Genomic DNA, 15,639 nt, shown 5'->3' with positions numbered 1-15,639 from the left:
ATGGTTTGAATAGGACACAGTTTGCATCATTTTGTTTGCATGGCACACATTTACAGAAATGACGACAGTTTACTGTAATGACAGGAAAACCAGACTCCATAAAGCTATCTAGAGTTTATTGTCATAGTCTCATACAAACAAAACCTGAAGTTTTTGAAATGTTATAATTACAGTAAATGCAAATTTTGCAGTTGAAACAGATGTAATCATCTGAAATAATGTAATATCGTTGCTGTTGGCGTCTATGCATCAGTCAGTCTATGTAAAAGTAAAGTAAAATCAAAAAGTATCCCTATATTTCTTCACAGATTGGCTGTGGGTCACCTTCTGCATCAAGTTTAATGTTTAAATCACATCAACTTTCTTTGTCTAATAATATTATCATGGAGTGCATAAGGTTTTTCATGTCATTTTTATAACCATTTGTGTTCCAGGAGCCCATATTCGATTCCAAAACTTCTCTTCAGAGGACAACCATGACTTCCTAGAAGTCAGGGCTGGGCCACAGCACAGCTCTGCTCTTATTGGTCAGTTTACTGGCTCACAGATTCCTCCTCCGTTGATGAGCACCACTCACCTGACAATCATCCACTTCTACAGTGACCACTCAGAGAACAGACCCGGGTTCAAACTGACCTATCAAGGTAAGATTGTCTAGATGTTTCGAGATTTGTTTTTGGGAAAATGCACACAGAAAAAAAACACAACCATTGCACTATTTTTGACTACATCACCAATGAGAGTGTGGCCTTGTATTCTAAGTGGGTCTGCTGTTCCTTTTCCTCAACTTTTGGGTAGGGAACACAATCGTTGCCCAATTGTTTCATGGAAAAAATAGTCTCCTCGAAGGCTCAGAATAAATTAGCTTCCCTAACCTAGTGGCCAAATTACAAAGGCTTACCAAGTCAAAGAAATGAGTTGTGGGATGAAAAAACATATTGCTAGAATGTTTTGCGCTTTGATCCATGGATGAGTCATGCTAAAGACTTAAAAAACCTTATGGCTTTTCTCTCATCATTAAAAGAGATGGATTGCCAGTAAGCCCCTGTGAGAGACTGGCATCTTGTCTGGCAGGCTTTCCTTGTTGCCCCAAGTGCCTCACTTCAAAGACACAAGAGATGCACCGTGGGCCTATGCAACAGCATAACTTGAACAAGGCTTAGTTACTAACACAGAAGTTAACTCAACATTCATACACTTATTGTAACTCTTTTTTTGTATATATATATTTTTTTATCTTTTTAACTCCCAATTTGCAATAGTAATTCCCCTAATACTGCGGTACTTGTCACTGTCCTCCCACTGTTTGCCTTTGGGAGATGCAAACATGCTTTTCTTTTTTCTCCCTTTTTTTTTTTTTTTTTTAATCTGACAGGAAAAGGTTCTCTGGCAGAAGAATGCAGTATACACAGAGGCTCACGTTGCTACCCCCAGCCTGAGCACATGCTTTCAATCCTGGACCACTCTACATCACTTGTAAGCTCAGGATCTGTGCTCCAGGCATGGGAGGTTTGCCACTCAATAGACTGAATAGTTATGTGTACACCCTTGAAACCTGAGATGGATAAGTCCTTAGGCCACAGAAATCAGTGTGAATACAGTGGGAAAAGTACCCACTTTCTGAACCCAAGACTTGCTCATGAAAGATTAGGGTAGCTCTGATTCCAGTCTTGGCACTCTGACATTGCAGCGCCCAAAAAATTGAACTTCTCAACAGAGAAATTTTAAAAAGCTGCTCCGGGAGCAACATTCTTGGCTGTAGTTTTACAACAGTGTGTTTTTCTGCCCTACATACCTCCATACTTCCTCTTTCAGCTCCTTGTATTTCTGTATAATCTCATATCATCTCATATTCCTTCCTCTTGCAGTTATTGCAGTTACTTTCTCATGGGACTCCGACATCTTTCATCACTGCTGTTTCACTCATTTTATTCCATTGTCCATCTAGATGAATGATTTGTCAGGTTCCAAAGGTCTTGCCCATAGTTCCTGGTTTCTACCTTTTATTTCCTGCTCGTACTTGCATACGCTGTCTGTGAGGCCTCTTCACAAAGTGTACTCTATACTCTGCTGCTCAGTCCTGGAGACATTGTTTGTAATGACCTTGTACTGAGCATGTTTTATGTGCCGTTAGGTGTTGCCTTTTCTCAAGCTTTGTGTGGCAGCTAATACTTCAATGTCAGCCATCCCTGCTTAGAGGGGCAGACATGGTGAGAGGCACGTTTTTAATAGAGGAACTTGACTCGACATGACAGTTATGCCAAGTGAGATGTGCCCTTAGTAATTCTGTTATGCTGATGCCATGCATACATGTGCAGAGATAAGAAAGATAAGTTATATGTATGTCGATGCATTTACTACAACTCGTCTTTGTGGTTCATAGATTTTTAATGTTCACTCATGTGGATTAGTTGCACAGAGTGAAAATAGCTATATATCAGCAGTGTTTTTGTTGTCACCTTTTGGAACTTCTTAGGTAAGTCAACTCTGAGAGGCTGGCTGGCCAATACGACATACTTGAATGTACAACTACACATTATTGATCAATTTGTTCAAATGTATGCTTGCCTCCACTGTTTGCTTACCAAGCAGAAGATTTTTCTTATTTTCCATGCCAAAAAAATGAGGTAAACTTTAATAAATCTATAATATTTCCACACTCACAGTCTTTTCCCTTCTTTCTGTCCTTAGCTTATCAACTTCAAAACTGCCAGGATCCCTCTCCCTTCCCCAATGGTGACATCATCAACAGTGACTACAGTGCTGGCCAATCAATAACTTTTCAGTGCTACCCTGGTTATGTTTTGATCGGGCACACAGTCCTGACATGCCTGCATGGGACCAATAGGAAGTGGAACCACCCATTTCCCCGCTGTGAGGGTAAGAACAACTCATTGCTTCTCGATATGCAGCACTGTGCAAAGGCCTCAACCTTTCTTCATTGTTTATACATATATTATTATTTTGGATATTAGATATTTTTTTAAGTATATATTTTTTAAAAGACACAGATGTAACAATTTACTGAAACGTGTGCATACATAAATCCAAATTCAGTATATGAGGTAGAAATAGAGTTTGTGACATATTAACAACCTTTAAAGTTGATATTCCATATAAACTGGGGCATTCCAAGGCTCTTCTTTGGACTTTTCCAATTTCCTCAGAAAAATCTAAGGACACATTTTACAATATGCTGAGATTTTCGGCACACCACCTTCTTAGTGCTGTGGCATCTTGACATTTTCCATAAATACAACTAAAAAAATGGGAACAAATGCTGTGTCTTTGTGACAGACTGCTAGTAACAAATGTCCCTAAAGATACAATTTAAAATTGGTTCTTTGTTAAGTTTTCTGTTATGCATAGACACAACACTGGTGCATCTTTTGAGCTTGGTGGCCTTTTTTTATTTTATCCTTGAGTGAATCAAAAGGTCTCAGGTGTAAAGTGGCCGAACAAAGAAGGAAACGAAAAAAAAAAACATTCCACTGAAAATGATCAGGTACAAGGACTGGGCTGAAAATGAGTGAAAAAGAAGACAATGTCCAAAGAAAAGCTTTGAATGTCCTTCAGCCTGGAGAACTTCTGCTTCAACATATTACAAGTCTGGCTTCTTGTAGCATAATAAAACAGAGGCTTTGGGACAGTACACTCATTCGGTTCTGTTAAGTTTCAATGTGTCTTTATTTGGTTTAATACGCCATATTGAAAAATAAAGATAAACTTGTACCCGGTCTATTTTGTGTTGTTACAATCCTCATGGATCAACTGTACTTTATGATCAAGATATTTAAAAAAATATTGAATACATCTGATTTAATTTCTGATTTTTTTTCCCCATTATCACAACTAAGCACTGTAAATACACCATCAATATTGTGTTGCTTGATTTATTAATTGTATACACTGGTAAAAAAAGAAATGTGTCTACTTCTTGTCCTACTGAGGTTAATCTTGCTTCCGTCTCTGCCACTAATGATATAAACATGCCATTAGTTACTGTGAATCCCTCACTTTCTGCAGTTCCATAGTCACTCTTGTCTCCTGAGGGGACTGAAAAGTTTGCGAGAAGACAATGTAATAACTCTGCTTTTTACAGCTCCTTGTGGCTATAATGTCACAGCTGAAAATGGGACCATCTATTCACCTCAGTATCCCAATGAATACCCCAACTCCCAAGACTGTAGCTGGCTCATCACTGTTCCCCACGGACATGGAGTTTACATCAACTTCACTTTGTTGCAGACAGAGCCTGTCACAGATTACATCGCTGCCTGGTAAGTGTGGGCACATTCCCACTTGTACATTCATGACATAGACACACACAGAAAGACAGGAATGAGTAGATGTCTTTTAATGCATCACCTAGACAGTCATTGCATCACTGACAGGTATGCACCTCACTCCCTGCCACCTCGACACACATATCACTTGCATTATCACTTATTCATCTGCTCATACACATACACATGACCTCAATCATACTTTGATGTTACCCTTATGGTGTCCATGACATTGAATTTCATCCATGTCATGCTTCATACAAATGGAAAAATATTTGTCAGTTGTTTGGCAGCTTATTATAGGAAGACATACATGAACACAAAATAATTCAGTAATACAGTAAGGATTATACACCGAGGCCACAGCTGCCAACAACATATATATATATATATATATATTTCCTCTTGAGTGATAATAATGGGATTCAGTGTAGAGGTAAGAATTTAATACAGGGGTTGTGAGAGTAATGCATTTACAATGGGACCACTGACCAATTCAATCTAAGCCAGTACTGTGGCCATACACAGGTCCAGAGAGGGCTCAGCTACTCTGAAAGTAATGATGAGAGTCAGTGGGGAGTGGGAAATGTAATGAAAAGGAGTGGCAGAGCTGGAATCACAAATCCAACGGGACTCTGCTGGATCAGACAAGTTTGGGTCAGTACAGGAGAAATTTCTACAACAGAGCACTTTAAACGTGCATGTATGTTATGTATCCTATCAGAATCAGAATTATAATGAACGAGGCATTTATCACAAAGGAAATTAGGATCAAGTAGGTTTTGAGCCTTGCTAATATTTGCTGTAGGTTTGCTTTACTAGTGACATACTTCGTGTTTTGTTTTCATTTTCAGGGTAAGGGCTGTCTAGCGACTAAGTAGCTGCGGGGAGTAGGAAAGGGACGCAATCGTAGTCTATGACTTTTAGTTTTCAATCTGGAAACACAATCATGGATTTAGCTATAGAGAGGCAATGTATTAAATTGATTTGCAGTTTCAAAGAGATTTTAGTCATTCATGTGTTTTCTGTGGTACATATCTTGAACAGAATTCTAGAATTGCATCCGTGTATTATAGGACGCCAAAAGAGGCCAGTAATGTAAGATTAGAGCAGACGTAATGGCTCAATCTAGCTGTATCTCATGAATATATTTCGAAGTGACTTGGGGCTGACACTGACGAGAGGAGTGCTTTTCTCAGACCCAGTGGGACACTGTCTACCTTCCAGGGTCTTCGACAGATTTAGAATGGCTGATTTAAAGGTCCACTGCAACAGCATTTTTTCCATGAAAACATTTTTTTTTTCGGGCCAAGATACTTAATATGTATGTGTATTATAATATGTACTATTTTTTGATAAGAACGATATTCCTTTTTGGATTTTAGTTCCGCCCAGACAGAAACTTATGTGCTTTTCATGTGGAAAGTTGAAGCAAGATGTTGAGTGTAATGGGTTTATAGTGCATTAATGACTAACAGCCTATTGAGATTACCATAAGATTCGATTAGACTTTTTAGAATGGCCTGTAGTCGGATCTGTAGTTGGAATACTTTGATTATATGCCTCAACAACTTTAAATAAAAGAAGAAAAGTGCCATTGTTTTAATTAAGAGCATAAAATAAGGGCCACCACTTTTGTCATGATTTGGGCATTTGGCTGTCTGGATTACTAAGAACAGTCGGATAGAAAATACAGCAAGACACAGTATGTAATGTATGGACTGCTGGGTTGATAATAAAATTGATTGAGTACATAATTTAGGTCAAATATCAAGCTTTCAATCGTTAACTCTCAGCATTTATTCAAAAAATGAGTCGTGTGAAGACCAAAACAGGCCTATTTTTTATTGAAAATGCATTTACATTGAATATTTACATTGTGACTGGATGTGTAAAGGATGTTTTATGTATTCTTAGATGAAATTAGCACATGAACTTTCCTTTGGTTTTGGCGGAGTAATGATTTTCTACAAGCACCATTGGTAAAACCTGGACTGAGGAGCCTGCACTTCCCCCTTCTGATCACTCATCTGTCCTAGCTGCTCTTTGTGGTTATACTGCTTTCTTTCTTTTTTAAGCCGCTCCTGTTTTGTTGTTTTCATTATCAGACTAGTAAGAGATGCACTTAGGATGTGCTTGAACATGTGTCACGTCGACACTACTGTGATCTGTGTCCGCTTGTGTCTACCTTGTCTATCCCAGAGGCTTATGTGACAGCAGCTGCCTGCAAATGTCAGGGACTGAAGCCAAACTGTCCCTGCGGTCTCCCACCAGTTGACTTTGGCTCTTTGCCTAATGCTACTGGACCACTGCTTGCAGCAGGCAATGGCTCTATCTTAAGAGCAACGCAATGCAGGTGTTTGTGATGCTGAATACTCACTCAGTCAAAAGCAGTATTCATTTTAGTAGTTTCAACAATATTATGAATATTTTAGCTTTGTATTGATGCTTAGTGTGATATTTGATTTGTTGGTCTGTCTGAAAATAGGAGAAAAAACATCAATGTAGCAGCAATCAACAATTTATAGATTGTGTATTTTGTTACGAGAAAAAGCATTTTTATAGTCAGAAAATCAGAAAAGTCAGAAAAGCTCAGAAAATTACAGTGCTCAACCATAATGGCCTTTTCAAGCAGAAGGGGATATCACTTAAAAAACAAAGCTCCACTTTTTTTATGATTATTTTCTTGATCTCACTTCATTTTATGGATGCAGTGTAATTGAGCACAAAGATATCCAGCATGAAGGCATTAGGTTCAGTTCTAACAATAGAAGAAAAATGCCACCATTTTCACTTTTAAGGGAAAGAAAAAATCAAAATGATTTTTTTTGGTCAGGTGTCATGGCAGCCTTTCACGCTGTTAATGTATTTCTTGAAGTCACACTTCATATTCACCTGTAACAGGTGGATTGTATAGTTAGATAAAAACATTGCAGCATTTTTAGCATGGTGTCTCATTTGTTATTCTCGACCATGATAGTTATTTCTTTCCCAGCAGGTGTGTCTGGTGTGTTATCAGCACAAGCAGCTTTTTCAAATAGTTCTATTTTGTATTTGTTTACCTATCTTTTCTTTTGTTCCGTAAATAAATTAGAATTTTATTCTTCTTTGTTCTTATTCCTCATTCTTAGTTTTTGTAGCCTGTTCTGATTTCTCAAACTAGCTCCAACACCTTCCAAAGACCTTGAATTATTGAGGAGATCTCAGGCACTTCTAGTGAATTAAAACTTGAAAGCACTTGTTTAATCAAATGGCCCATTCATTAGAAACCTAAAACTGAGCATTTAGAAATGTTAGAAAATGTAACCTTTCAGTAGCATTCAATATTTAATGAATGAAGCGGAGCCTTTAAATTGTGGGCTTTGTTCAGTGAAAATTTTCACACAAAGAAAATAGAAAAGACTAGAATATTTTTGCTCCCCTTTCAGTGAACTGTACATGGATTTACCTCATATCTGCTGTATTCCAGTAACACCGGCAGCTTTTGGTTTCTTTGTAATTAAACCTAGGTGATGAAACTAAATCTGTATCACAAAAACCATGAAAATGTTAAACTAACTCTTTTCCCTGCTTTGGCAGAAAAATATACTGTACACAATATACAATATTCCAACCATACAATGTACCAAAAAGACCAAATATACAATATACCAATGAAGTTTTGATGTCTATCATTTTTTGTATGGCTTTCCACTACATGGAATTAATAGGAAAAAAATGTCAGAAAAGGTGTTGCTCTGTTTTAAAAGGGTCAACTTATTGGTTATCAAGCAAACAAAAGAACTAAGGAAAAATGCTGAAATGGCTTAAATTTTGTTTAGAAGGATAGCGTTGAACCATCATCATGGAAGGAATGTGGTCAGAAGAAAATCTTGAATAATCATAATAATGAATCAATTACATTACACTCACAAACTGAAAATAAATCAACAGTAGAACTCACAGCTACATTTATTAGTGGAAGTAAGAGCATGTCCACATGCAAAATATGAAGAAAATTCATTGTAGTCGAACTGAGAAGCTGTGTCACCTCAAGAAAGCATCTTATCAGAAAGAATTTGAAGAATTAAAAGTTAAAAAACTGGCTTCAATTTGCAGGGCAGCATAAAGATTGGACTCTACAGCATTGGGAACTGGTCATGTGGTCTGCAGATTTACCCTGTTCCAGAAAGTGCTGCACACATCCCGTCTGATGCTTATTGTACAAGCCTTTGGGGGCACGATGATCTGAGCTTGTTTTATTTGGTCAGGTTATGGTTCAGCAATGCTATGTATCCAAAAAAATGAGGTCAGACTACCTGAATATACTGAATGACCAACATGTTCCATCAATAGATTCCTCTCTTCCCTTATGGAACTTGTCTATTCCAATTTGATGATGCCAGCATTCATCAGGCTCAAATTGTGAAAGATTGCATGAGGGAGCGTGAGACATCCTTTTCACACATATGTTGGCCAGATCTTATCACCACTGAGAATTTTCGAATGTTCTGAGGAAGTCTTTCAGCAGTTGTCTAAATTGCCCATCATCATTACAAAATCTCTGTGAAAAATTGATGCAACTCAGGATGGAGATAAACGTTGTCACAATGATGCTACGGCGATGGTTGTGCCTCTTTCAAAGCCCGAGGTTGTCTAAAGAAGTATTATAGTGTGTGACTGTTGTTATGGCAAGGCCGTGCTTTTTTGTTTTGATTTAGGATGGATTTTTATCAGTTGCAAAAATTCTAATTAAGTATGAAAAGGAAGAGCTCCAGGAAAAAAAAAAAGCTGACCATATTCCTGTGATTCACTGTGCCGTGTAATGTTTGGGGATCTCTGTTCAAAATTTCTGTAACTGTAACAGTTTAGTGATCAAAACATGGCTTTCAGATAGCTTATACCAAGATCTCAAACCATTAACACTACGGTAGCTTGTCCATCATCAGAAAGATCAGGTAATAGAAGATTTTCAGGTGATTTTCAAAGCATCATACATGCTCTAACTCCTCGGTTGGGTCTTCTCAGCACAATCGTATGCCCACAAAGCAGAACGAAATTATAAGAAGAAATCTAACTGATTTCATGCTGCGGTTTTCTCAACTCGTAATGTAATTATCAATCAACACTTAGCAAGAAAAGTTCAAGTTTGGCAGATCGAGAAGACCAAGAACCTAAAACCTCATTTTGCTGCCTAAGGCTTGTGCCTGACGAAGGCCTTGCCGTGGACCTTGCAGTACTGTTGCCTAAACAAAATTATTCAAAATCTCTTGTCTCAGCTCTTAAAAGAGACTGTCCAGGGGAATGAATGAAAATCCCCCAAACAAGAGTTGAAACCGTCAAATATTGATGCAGTACTTGTTAAAGGGGATATAAGTAAGTCGTGCCCAAACTTGCTTTAGGCCCTTTTTCTTTTTGATAGTGATTCAAATAAAAAGTAATGTGCATGAAATATCCAACAAATGTGCCTTTATGCCAATACAAAAGCATTGCATAATCTCATTTGATCACTGTAACAGAAATGTTATATTAAATATGTATTGTTTTATGTATATTTTCCATGTTGCAAGTTTTTGTTTGTACAGTTAAGTCTGTTACTGTTAGCCTGGAAAACCAGCGCCAACTGCTGGACGGCAAAATGTTTTGCCTGCGGTTGGGTCTGGCCTCGAACCACTTTTCATTTTGAAAATACTGCCCTGAATCTGGCAGATGGCAACTAAACCAATCACAACGCAGAGATGTGTTTTGAATCAACGCGGGCGGGGCAGAGGGTTCTGGTGCGGGGTTTTGAGGGAGTGACGACAGAGCAGTGCGACGTTGGGCAGTGGAAGCGAACATGGAAGCGAAAGCACAACAAGAAAGATGGCGGCGGCAATGGAACAGCGCTCGTTTGATTCAGCCTTGGCATCAGTTTTGGAAGAGTCCCCTCCCACCAAAGCTTTCTGTCGCGCTTACTACGTCACAGTCAGTTGCGCTGATTGGTCAGAGCGTTGGCCTATAGGCACAGACACGGTTTGAAAGACAACGGGTTGTGCTCATCAACAATGTTCCGTTGTATCCATTGATCGGAGCCAGACTAAATTAGACATCCAATCCATTTAGGCTGGTTTATCAGGCTATGTTACTGTATTATTTTGTTTTCTTCCGCCATTCCTCCCAATAGTTTTTATGTATTATACTTTCAAATGTATTAATTTCTGGTTTCCTCATTCCCTCTCTATTTAGGGATGGTCCTGATACATCTAGCCCTCAGCTGGGAGTCTTCAGTGGTAATACGGCGTTGGAGTCAGCCTACAGTAGCAGCTCGCAGGTCCTAATCCGCTTTCACTCTGACTTCTCAACTGGAGGGTTCTTCATTCTCAACTTCCACGGTGAGTTTAACGCACAAACGCAGTTAGTGATGTGGAATTGTTCACTACACTTTTAGCAAATGGAACAGAAGCTTAATATTCTCACTCAAAAATACCCCCTGAGTTACGAATTTATATAGCCTCAATTTTTGCACTGAATAGCTGTAAGGGTTCAGTTCAGAGGACTTTTAATGGTAAAAAAAAAGGGAACAACAAAGAGAAGAAAAAGGCTTTGAACTGGATGCTAAAGCTTCTATCCCCATACAGATTAGTTCATATCTCTGAAAAAGTTTAGCATGTGATGCTTTTACATCTTTTATTTGCAGCTTCCAATGCCAAGGCTGGAGGTTTTGTTCAAATCTTGGCATCTCAAAAGATATGATTTGCTTGCATTATTGATCAGAGTGTATGATCCTTTCTGTATGTTTTAGGGCAAACACGTATGTGTTTAATTAAAATGTTGTTTAAACGCCACCTTACTTTGTCAGATTCCACATGTAAAAACACTTTTTTTGGGGGGGGGTTGTGAGAGGATTCTACAAATCCTTTACACTTGAGACCAACCGTTTCTCATTTATTCACTTAGCTACTGAAGGACATCTCGAAGGCATCCAGATCCGTCCAGGTGTTCCTTGTTTCCTTGTTATTCGGTTTTTAGGTAGCAAGAAGCGAATCTACATTTTTACAAATGTGAATACACTGCTTAGTGTTCTACGGTTGTTGGCAGAGTTTGACACAGGTGCTCTCTTGAGAATTTGATCACAAGGCCACTTGACAGAATCAGCACTATATGTCAGATTTTCTCATTTTCTTAACTTGAAGAAACATTCACATGTCTTTTACATTTTCATCTGCCAGACTTGCATGAGTGCTGGTGTATTCTGTTTAACCAGAGATCTGGCACATAGAGGATTCAAAATGGGCAACTGGATGTAAACTCATACTTATTGTTTGGTGAACAGTGGCCAGCCTTCACACTATGTGGCAGCTGGAACATTCAGAACAACATGTAACCTTATGTCAAAGTCACTTTTCCTATTACACCGTAATACACGCACGACTGCCCTTAAAGAACTGCCAAGATATTTTAGAAAATAAAGATCACACATCACATCCACTATTTCTTTCTACGCATGGATGACCTTTGCCAAGAACCGCTGTGCTTATTTTTGGGGATGTCAATTAAATCCCTTGTGCTAACAGTGAAGCAATATTTATGCTTAAAAATACGCCTGCACTATGTGTTTTAGAGATTACATTCATCTTCATGCCCCTTCTCCATCACAAACATACAAACAACAGAGATGTAGACTTCATTGTTGCATCAACTAGAAACATGGCAGGTTCATCATAGGTTTACCATGTTTTTTCTCTTGTCTCCAGCATATCGTCTGAGGAAATGCTCCCCTCCCCCTGCTGTGGAGAACGCAGAAATCATCTATGAAGATGAAAACTTCCACATAGGTAACTGTCCGGATAAATCATGATATTGTAGTTATTTTGATTTCAAAGGAAAAAAAAGATGAAACTGAAAGTGTTCAGAAAAAATGAAGCAACAAATCCTAATATGAGAACATACGAGACTGTTTGTCTTGATACCAAGTCGACCAAACCTGCGCTCATCTCATGCAAAATAAATTAAACCAATTAACGATGACTTTTTTAATGATGTTGTGCAATACATTCTTCAAAATGAAACATTTTCATCAACCTTATGTAACGTGGTACATTGTAACATAAAAATGACCAACTACAGTACCTGATCAAGCTAATAGTGGCTCGTTATTATGTTTATTGATCATGACATGAATGAATACTTTGCAATTACACAATCTAAAGATAGCAAGCCAACAGTCACCTATATTTTGCTTTAGGACATTTAAAAAACATTGTGTCTCTGTGGTTCATAAATATCTGTCTATCTAGCAAAGAAATCACTCTTGATTGTCAGTAATAATGTTGCATCTATCACAACAACGATACCTATCTAGCCTTTTCTACCTTCCAAATCCCTTATATTGAACATCACAGATACATCAGCACAGTTCTTTGCAACTGTCTGCACAAACAGAAAAGAGTTGAGCAAAACCAAAGGTGGAGATGTTCGTTCATAAGTATGATCCAATATACATTACTTCTCTCCCAATCATGCTCCCTCACCTGAAGTACCTGACCATCCCGTTGCCTTGTCCCATAAGTTACATTTGTAGTAATCACAGACGATTGTGTCCCTCTGTAAGCGAGCACATGAATTGCTGTAGCGAAACTGCAGGAGGAGATCAAGGGACAATAATACAGACACTGGGGGGCTGGACTCATTTTGGCCAGCAGCATCAACAAAGCAAACCTCTCCTGGTTTATGCCTGATTTAAACAGCATGTTCAACTTCCCACAAAAGAAGAAAAATACAGTGGGCAGCTGCTACACGCTGTTCAAGAAAGGATGCAAAGCCTATGGCCTTAATTTTCCCCCTATAAAATGATGTGCAAAAAGTCCAACTGGAATAATAATATTTAAAGATTAAGTGCTGAACTAACTAAACTTAGGCTGGTACTGACGTTGACTATCAATTGCCCAGTCAATCTTGCAAAAACAATGGGCCACTGAAGTGATATGATTGGCTTTTAGAGTATTTACTAGAGCTTAACTAAGGGCTACTCTCAGGTGACATATTGAATTACAAGTCAGCAGCTGATGGTCAGCAGACGAGCATTACAGAGGCTAAGCTGCACTGTAATGGCAAAGTTGAAACAAACTTCAAAGTAGACAACTTGTTGAAGATGTAGAAAAACTTCAACACCATAGTATCCTTGATTTTGGCCACAAAAAGGTCCCAAAGATCTAAAAAAAAATCTGAAAGTCAACAAGACAGAGGACATGGGGGTAGACTTTGGGAAATAATGGGTCAGCTGATACACCCTGCTTAACCTTTGGAGAGGGTCACCAAAATATCATCTCAAAAAATATCATAGACACACCTTTTCTGACAGTTATGGAAATTTGAGCTCTCATTCTCCATCCAGAATACCCTCTACTCCTCAGCTAAAGAGAGTGACCCAACAGGCAGCACATCACTGTCTGGCATGGCAATTGCTCTGTCTGTGGCCCATCGCCTCGCAGAGAGTTCTGGCAAAGAGATCACCCTAGCAACCCCCTGCTCGCCAGACATTTGCTCGGGGAAGAGGAGGCTGAGAGCCCAAAACATCATAAAAGTTGCTGCCTGAAGTCAGACAGATGCCTCTGCAGTTACAAGGCAAAACGCAATGACTGAAAATATTTTTCTCCTGAGACCATCCAGATCCTTAAAACACCTAATGCACATAATCACATTGCAACATCGTATAGTGACTATTTATGCAGGTAACTTTCATGTAGCTATAGGCCAGCCCACTTTAACACTGACATTTTAACTAGTAAGAGTCTGGAATCTGAATCTGGGGATGTGTAAGTAGTTTAATTTTGACCTAACTTTACAAATTTTCTATAGAAATGTATAATTCTACTTTTGTATGATCTTACCAGACTGTATTGTGTTGGATACCCAACTTGACAGAACCCTGGCACCTTAAAACAATTACAGCAGCAGCCAAAGTCTGAACAGTAACCATATCCACAGTTAAGGCTGTCACTTCCATGCAGAGCAGCTGAGGCTGCACTCACAGTCAGCAGCTGGATGCTGTCACGACTCAGCCTTTAGAAATGAATAATCATCACTAATGTATCACGTGAAGTATCACAGTGGTTTTGTGTTTACTGAAACTGAGTTATGAGTGGACATGACTAATGCACCAGCTGCTTTGCTGTGACCTTGACAGTGTTCCATAAGATAGAAAGAAGGAATTGTATTTCTTTTCTGTTAAATTTGCTTTTTAACTTTTGAGTGATTCAAATGAATTAACTAAATTAAAAGTCCAAGTTGTTGTTGCATTTTGGAAAACTTCTCAGCTTTTCAGAAAATTAGGTTTGCATTTCAACTGCATTTCTTGTGTTTTGAGGTTTGTGTGAGTACATAGAGAGGTTTGGAACGTATTAAAAAGGGTAAACAGATGTTTCAATCCTATCGGGAAATATGGGCCTTCCAGAGTCTCTGTCTTAATTGTATTTATACTGAATGTTTGAGCTTGAGCTAGGAAGTAAGTCCTCAGTACATTTACATACTTCCTTGGTTTAATGCAGCATTACACGAGTAGGTGAGGCAATGCCATTTTTTCAGGAATATGATACCAAGTCACGGTACCATTCCTTCAAAAGTGAATAAATAGCAAAATTTCATTACCCAAATGTTTATTGCACATCAAGGTCTTTCTTTTTTTTTTTCTGTCTGTGTAGTGTGAAATGAAACTGGATTTCTATTTGATGTATTTTGTCAAAATATAACACCAAACAGAAGGGTTCAGGGTCCAAAAGCCTGAAATCACCCATGAAAATGCTTCTATTTGTTTTTAACTTTATTTTAATTTAACCGGATAGAATTTGATGAAAGTTTTTCATAAAAAATACGTCTTTGGGTATTTGGAAATTCTCCATTTAGTTTTAATGACAGCAGGCATTTGATCTGGCATTGACTACATATGTTTATGCAATACCTCATGTCATCCCCACATGATTTGATATTGTGGTGGTACATGATGCATAGTTTTCTCAGCCAAATATTTGCAATCCAAATAATCAATGGGGTTGGAGCTTAAGCTTTGAGGTCTCTTTGGGCTTTTTATCTTCCAGCAGAACGAATACTTTGCCACAACGATGTGAATCCTAAAGTACAAGCACAAAGAGGGCAACTTCTCTGCTCTCCTTGGTCATGGTGCTGTCCAGAAGATGCCAAAATGTAAAACAGCCCCAGAATTCGAATTGTACAATGTTTCTGAATACAGAATACAGATAATATTAAACAGTGATACAAAGACTATTCCAATTTACTGCATAAAGGTAACATCAAATTGCTCCCACCTGTAGTACACAACAAAACCAACGGCCAGAAGCAGCAGACCCGAATAGAATAGGCCAGTCTCAGTGGGAGAGAA

At 38.5% G+C, this 15,639-nt stretch overlaps 1 protein-coding gene across 1 annotated transcript in view; it reads left to right on the top strand.

The window, feature by feature from the left end:
• The window catches only part of LOC142378168 (CUB and sushi domain-containing protein 1-like), a 445,101-nt gene that overhangs the window by 370,735 nt on the left and 58,727 nt on the right, over window positions 1–15,639 (top strand). The window contains exons 43-47 of the mRNA XM_075462406.1: window positions 435–644; window positions 2,692–2,880; window positions 4,103–4,280; window positions 10,491–10,636; window positions 11,999–12,079. Coding sequence (XP_075318521.1) covers window positions 435–644; window positions 2,692–2,880; window positions 4,103–4,280; window positions 10,491–10,636; window positions 11,999–12,079 — 804 coding nt within the window. The remainder of the gene's footprint in view (window positions 1–434; window positions 645–2,691; window positions 2,881–4,102; window positions 4,281–10,490; window positions 10,637–11,998; window positions 12,080–15,639) is intronic.

The sequence above is a fragment of the Odontesthes bonariensis genome, chromosome 1, assembly GCF_027942865.1.
Source record: "Odontesthes bonariensis isolate fOdoBon6 chromosome 1, fOdoBon6.hap1, whole genome shotgun sequence".
In the NCBI taxonomy this organism is placed as follows: domain Eukaryota; kingdom Metazoa; phylum Chordata; class Actinopteri; order Atheriniformes; family Atherinopsidae; genus Odontesthes; species Odontesthes bonariensis.
Note: the sequence above shows the minus strand (reverse complement) of the source record. Positions and strands in the feature narration are given on the sequence as shown.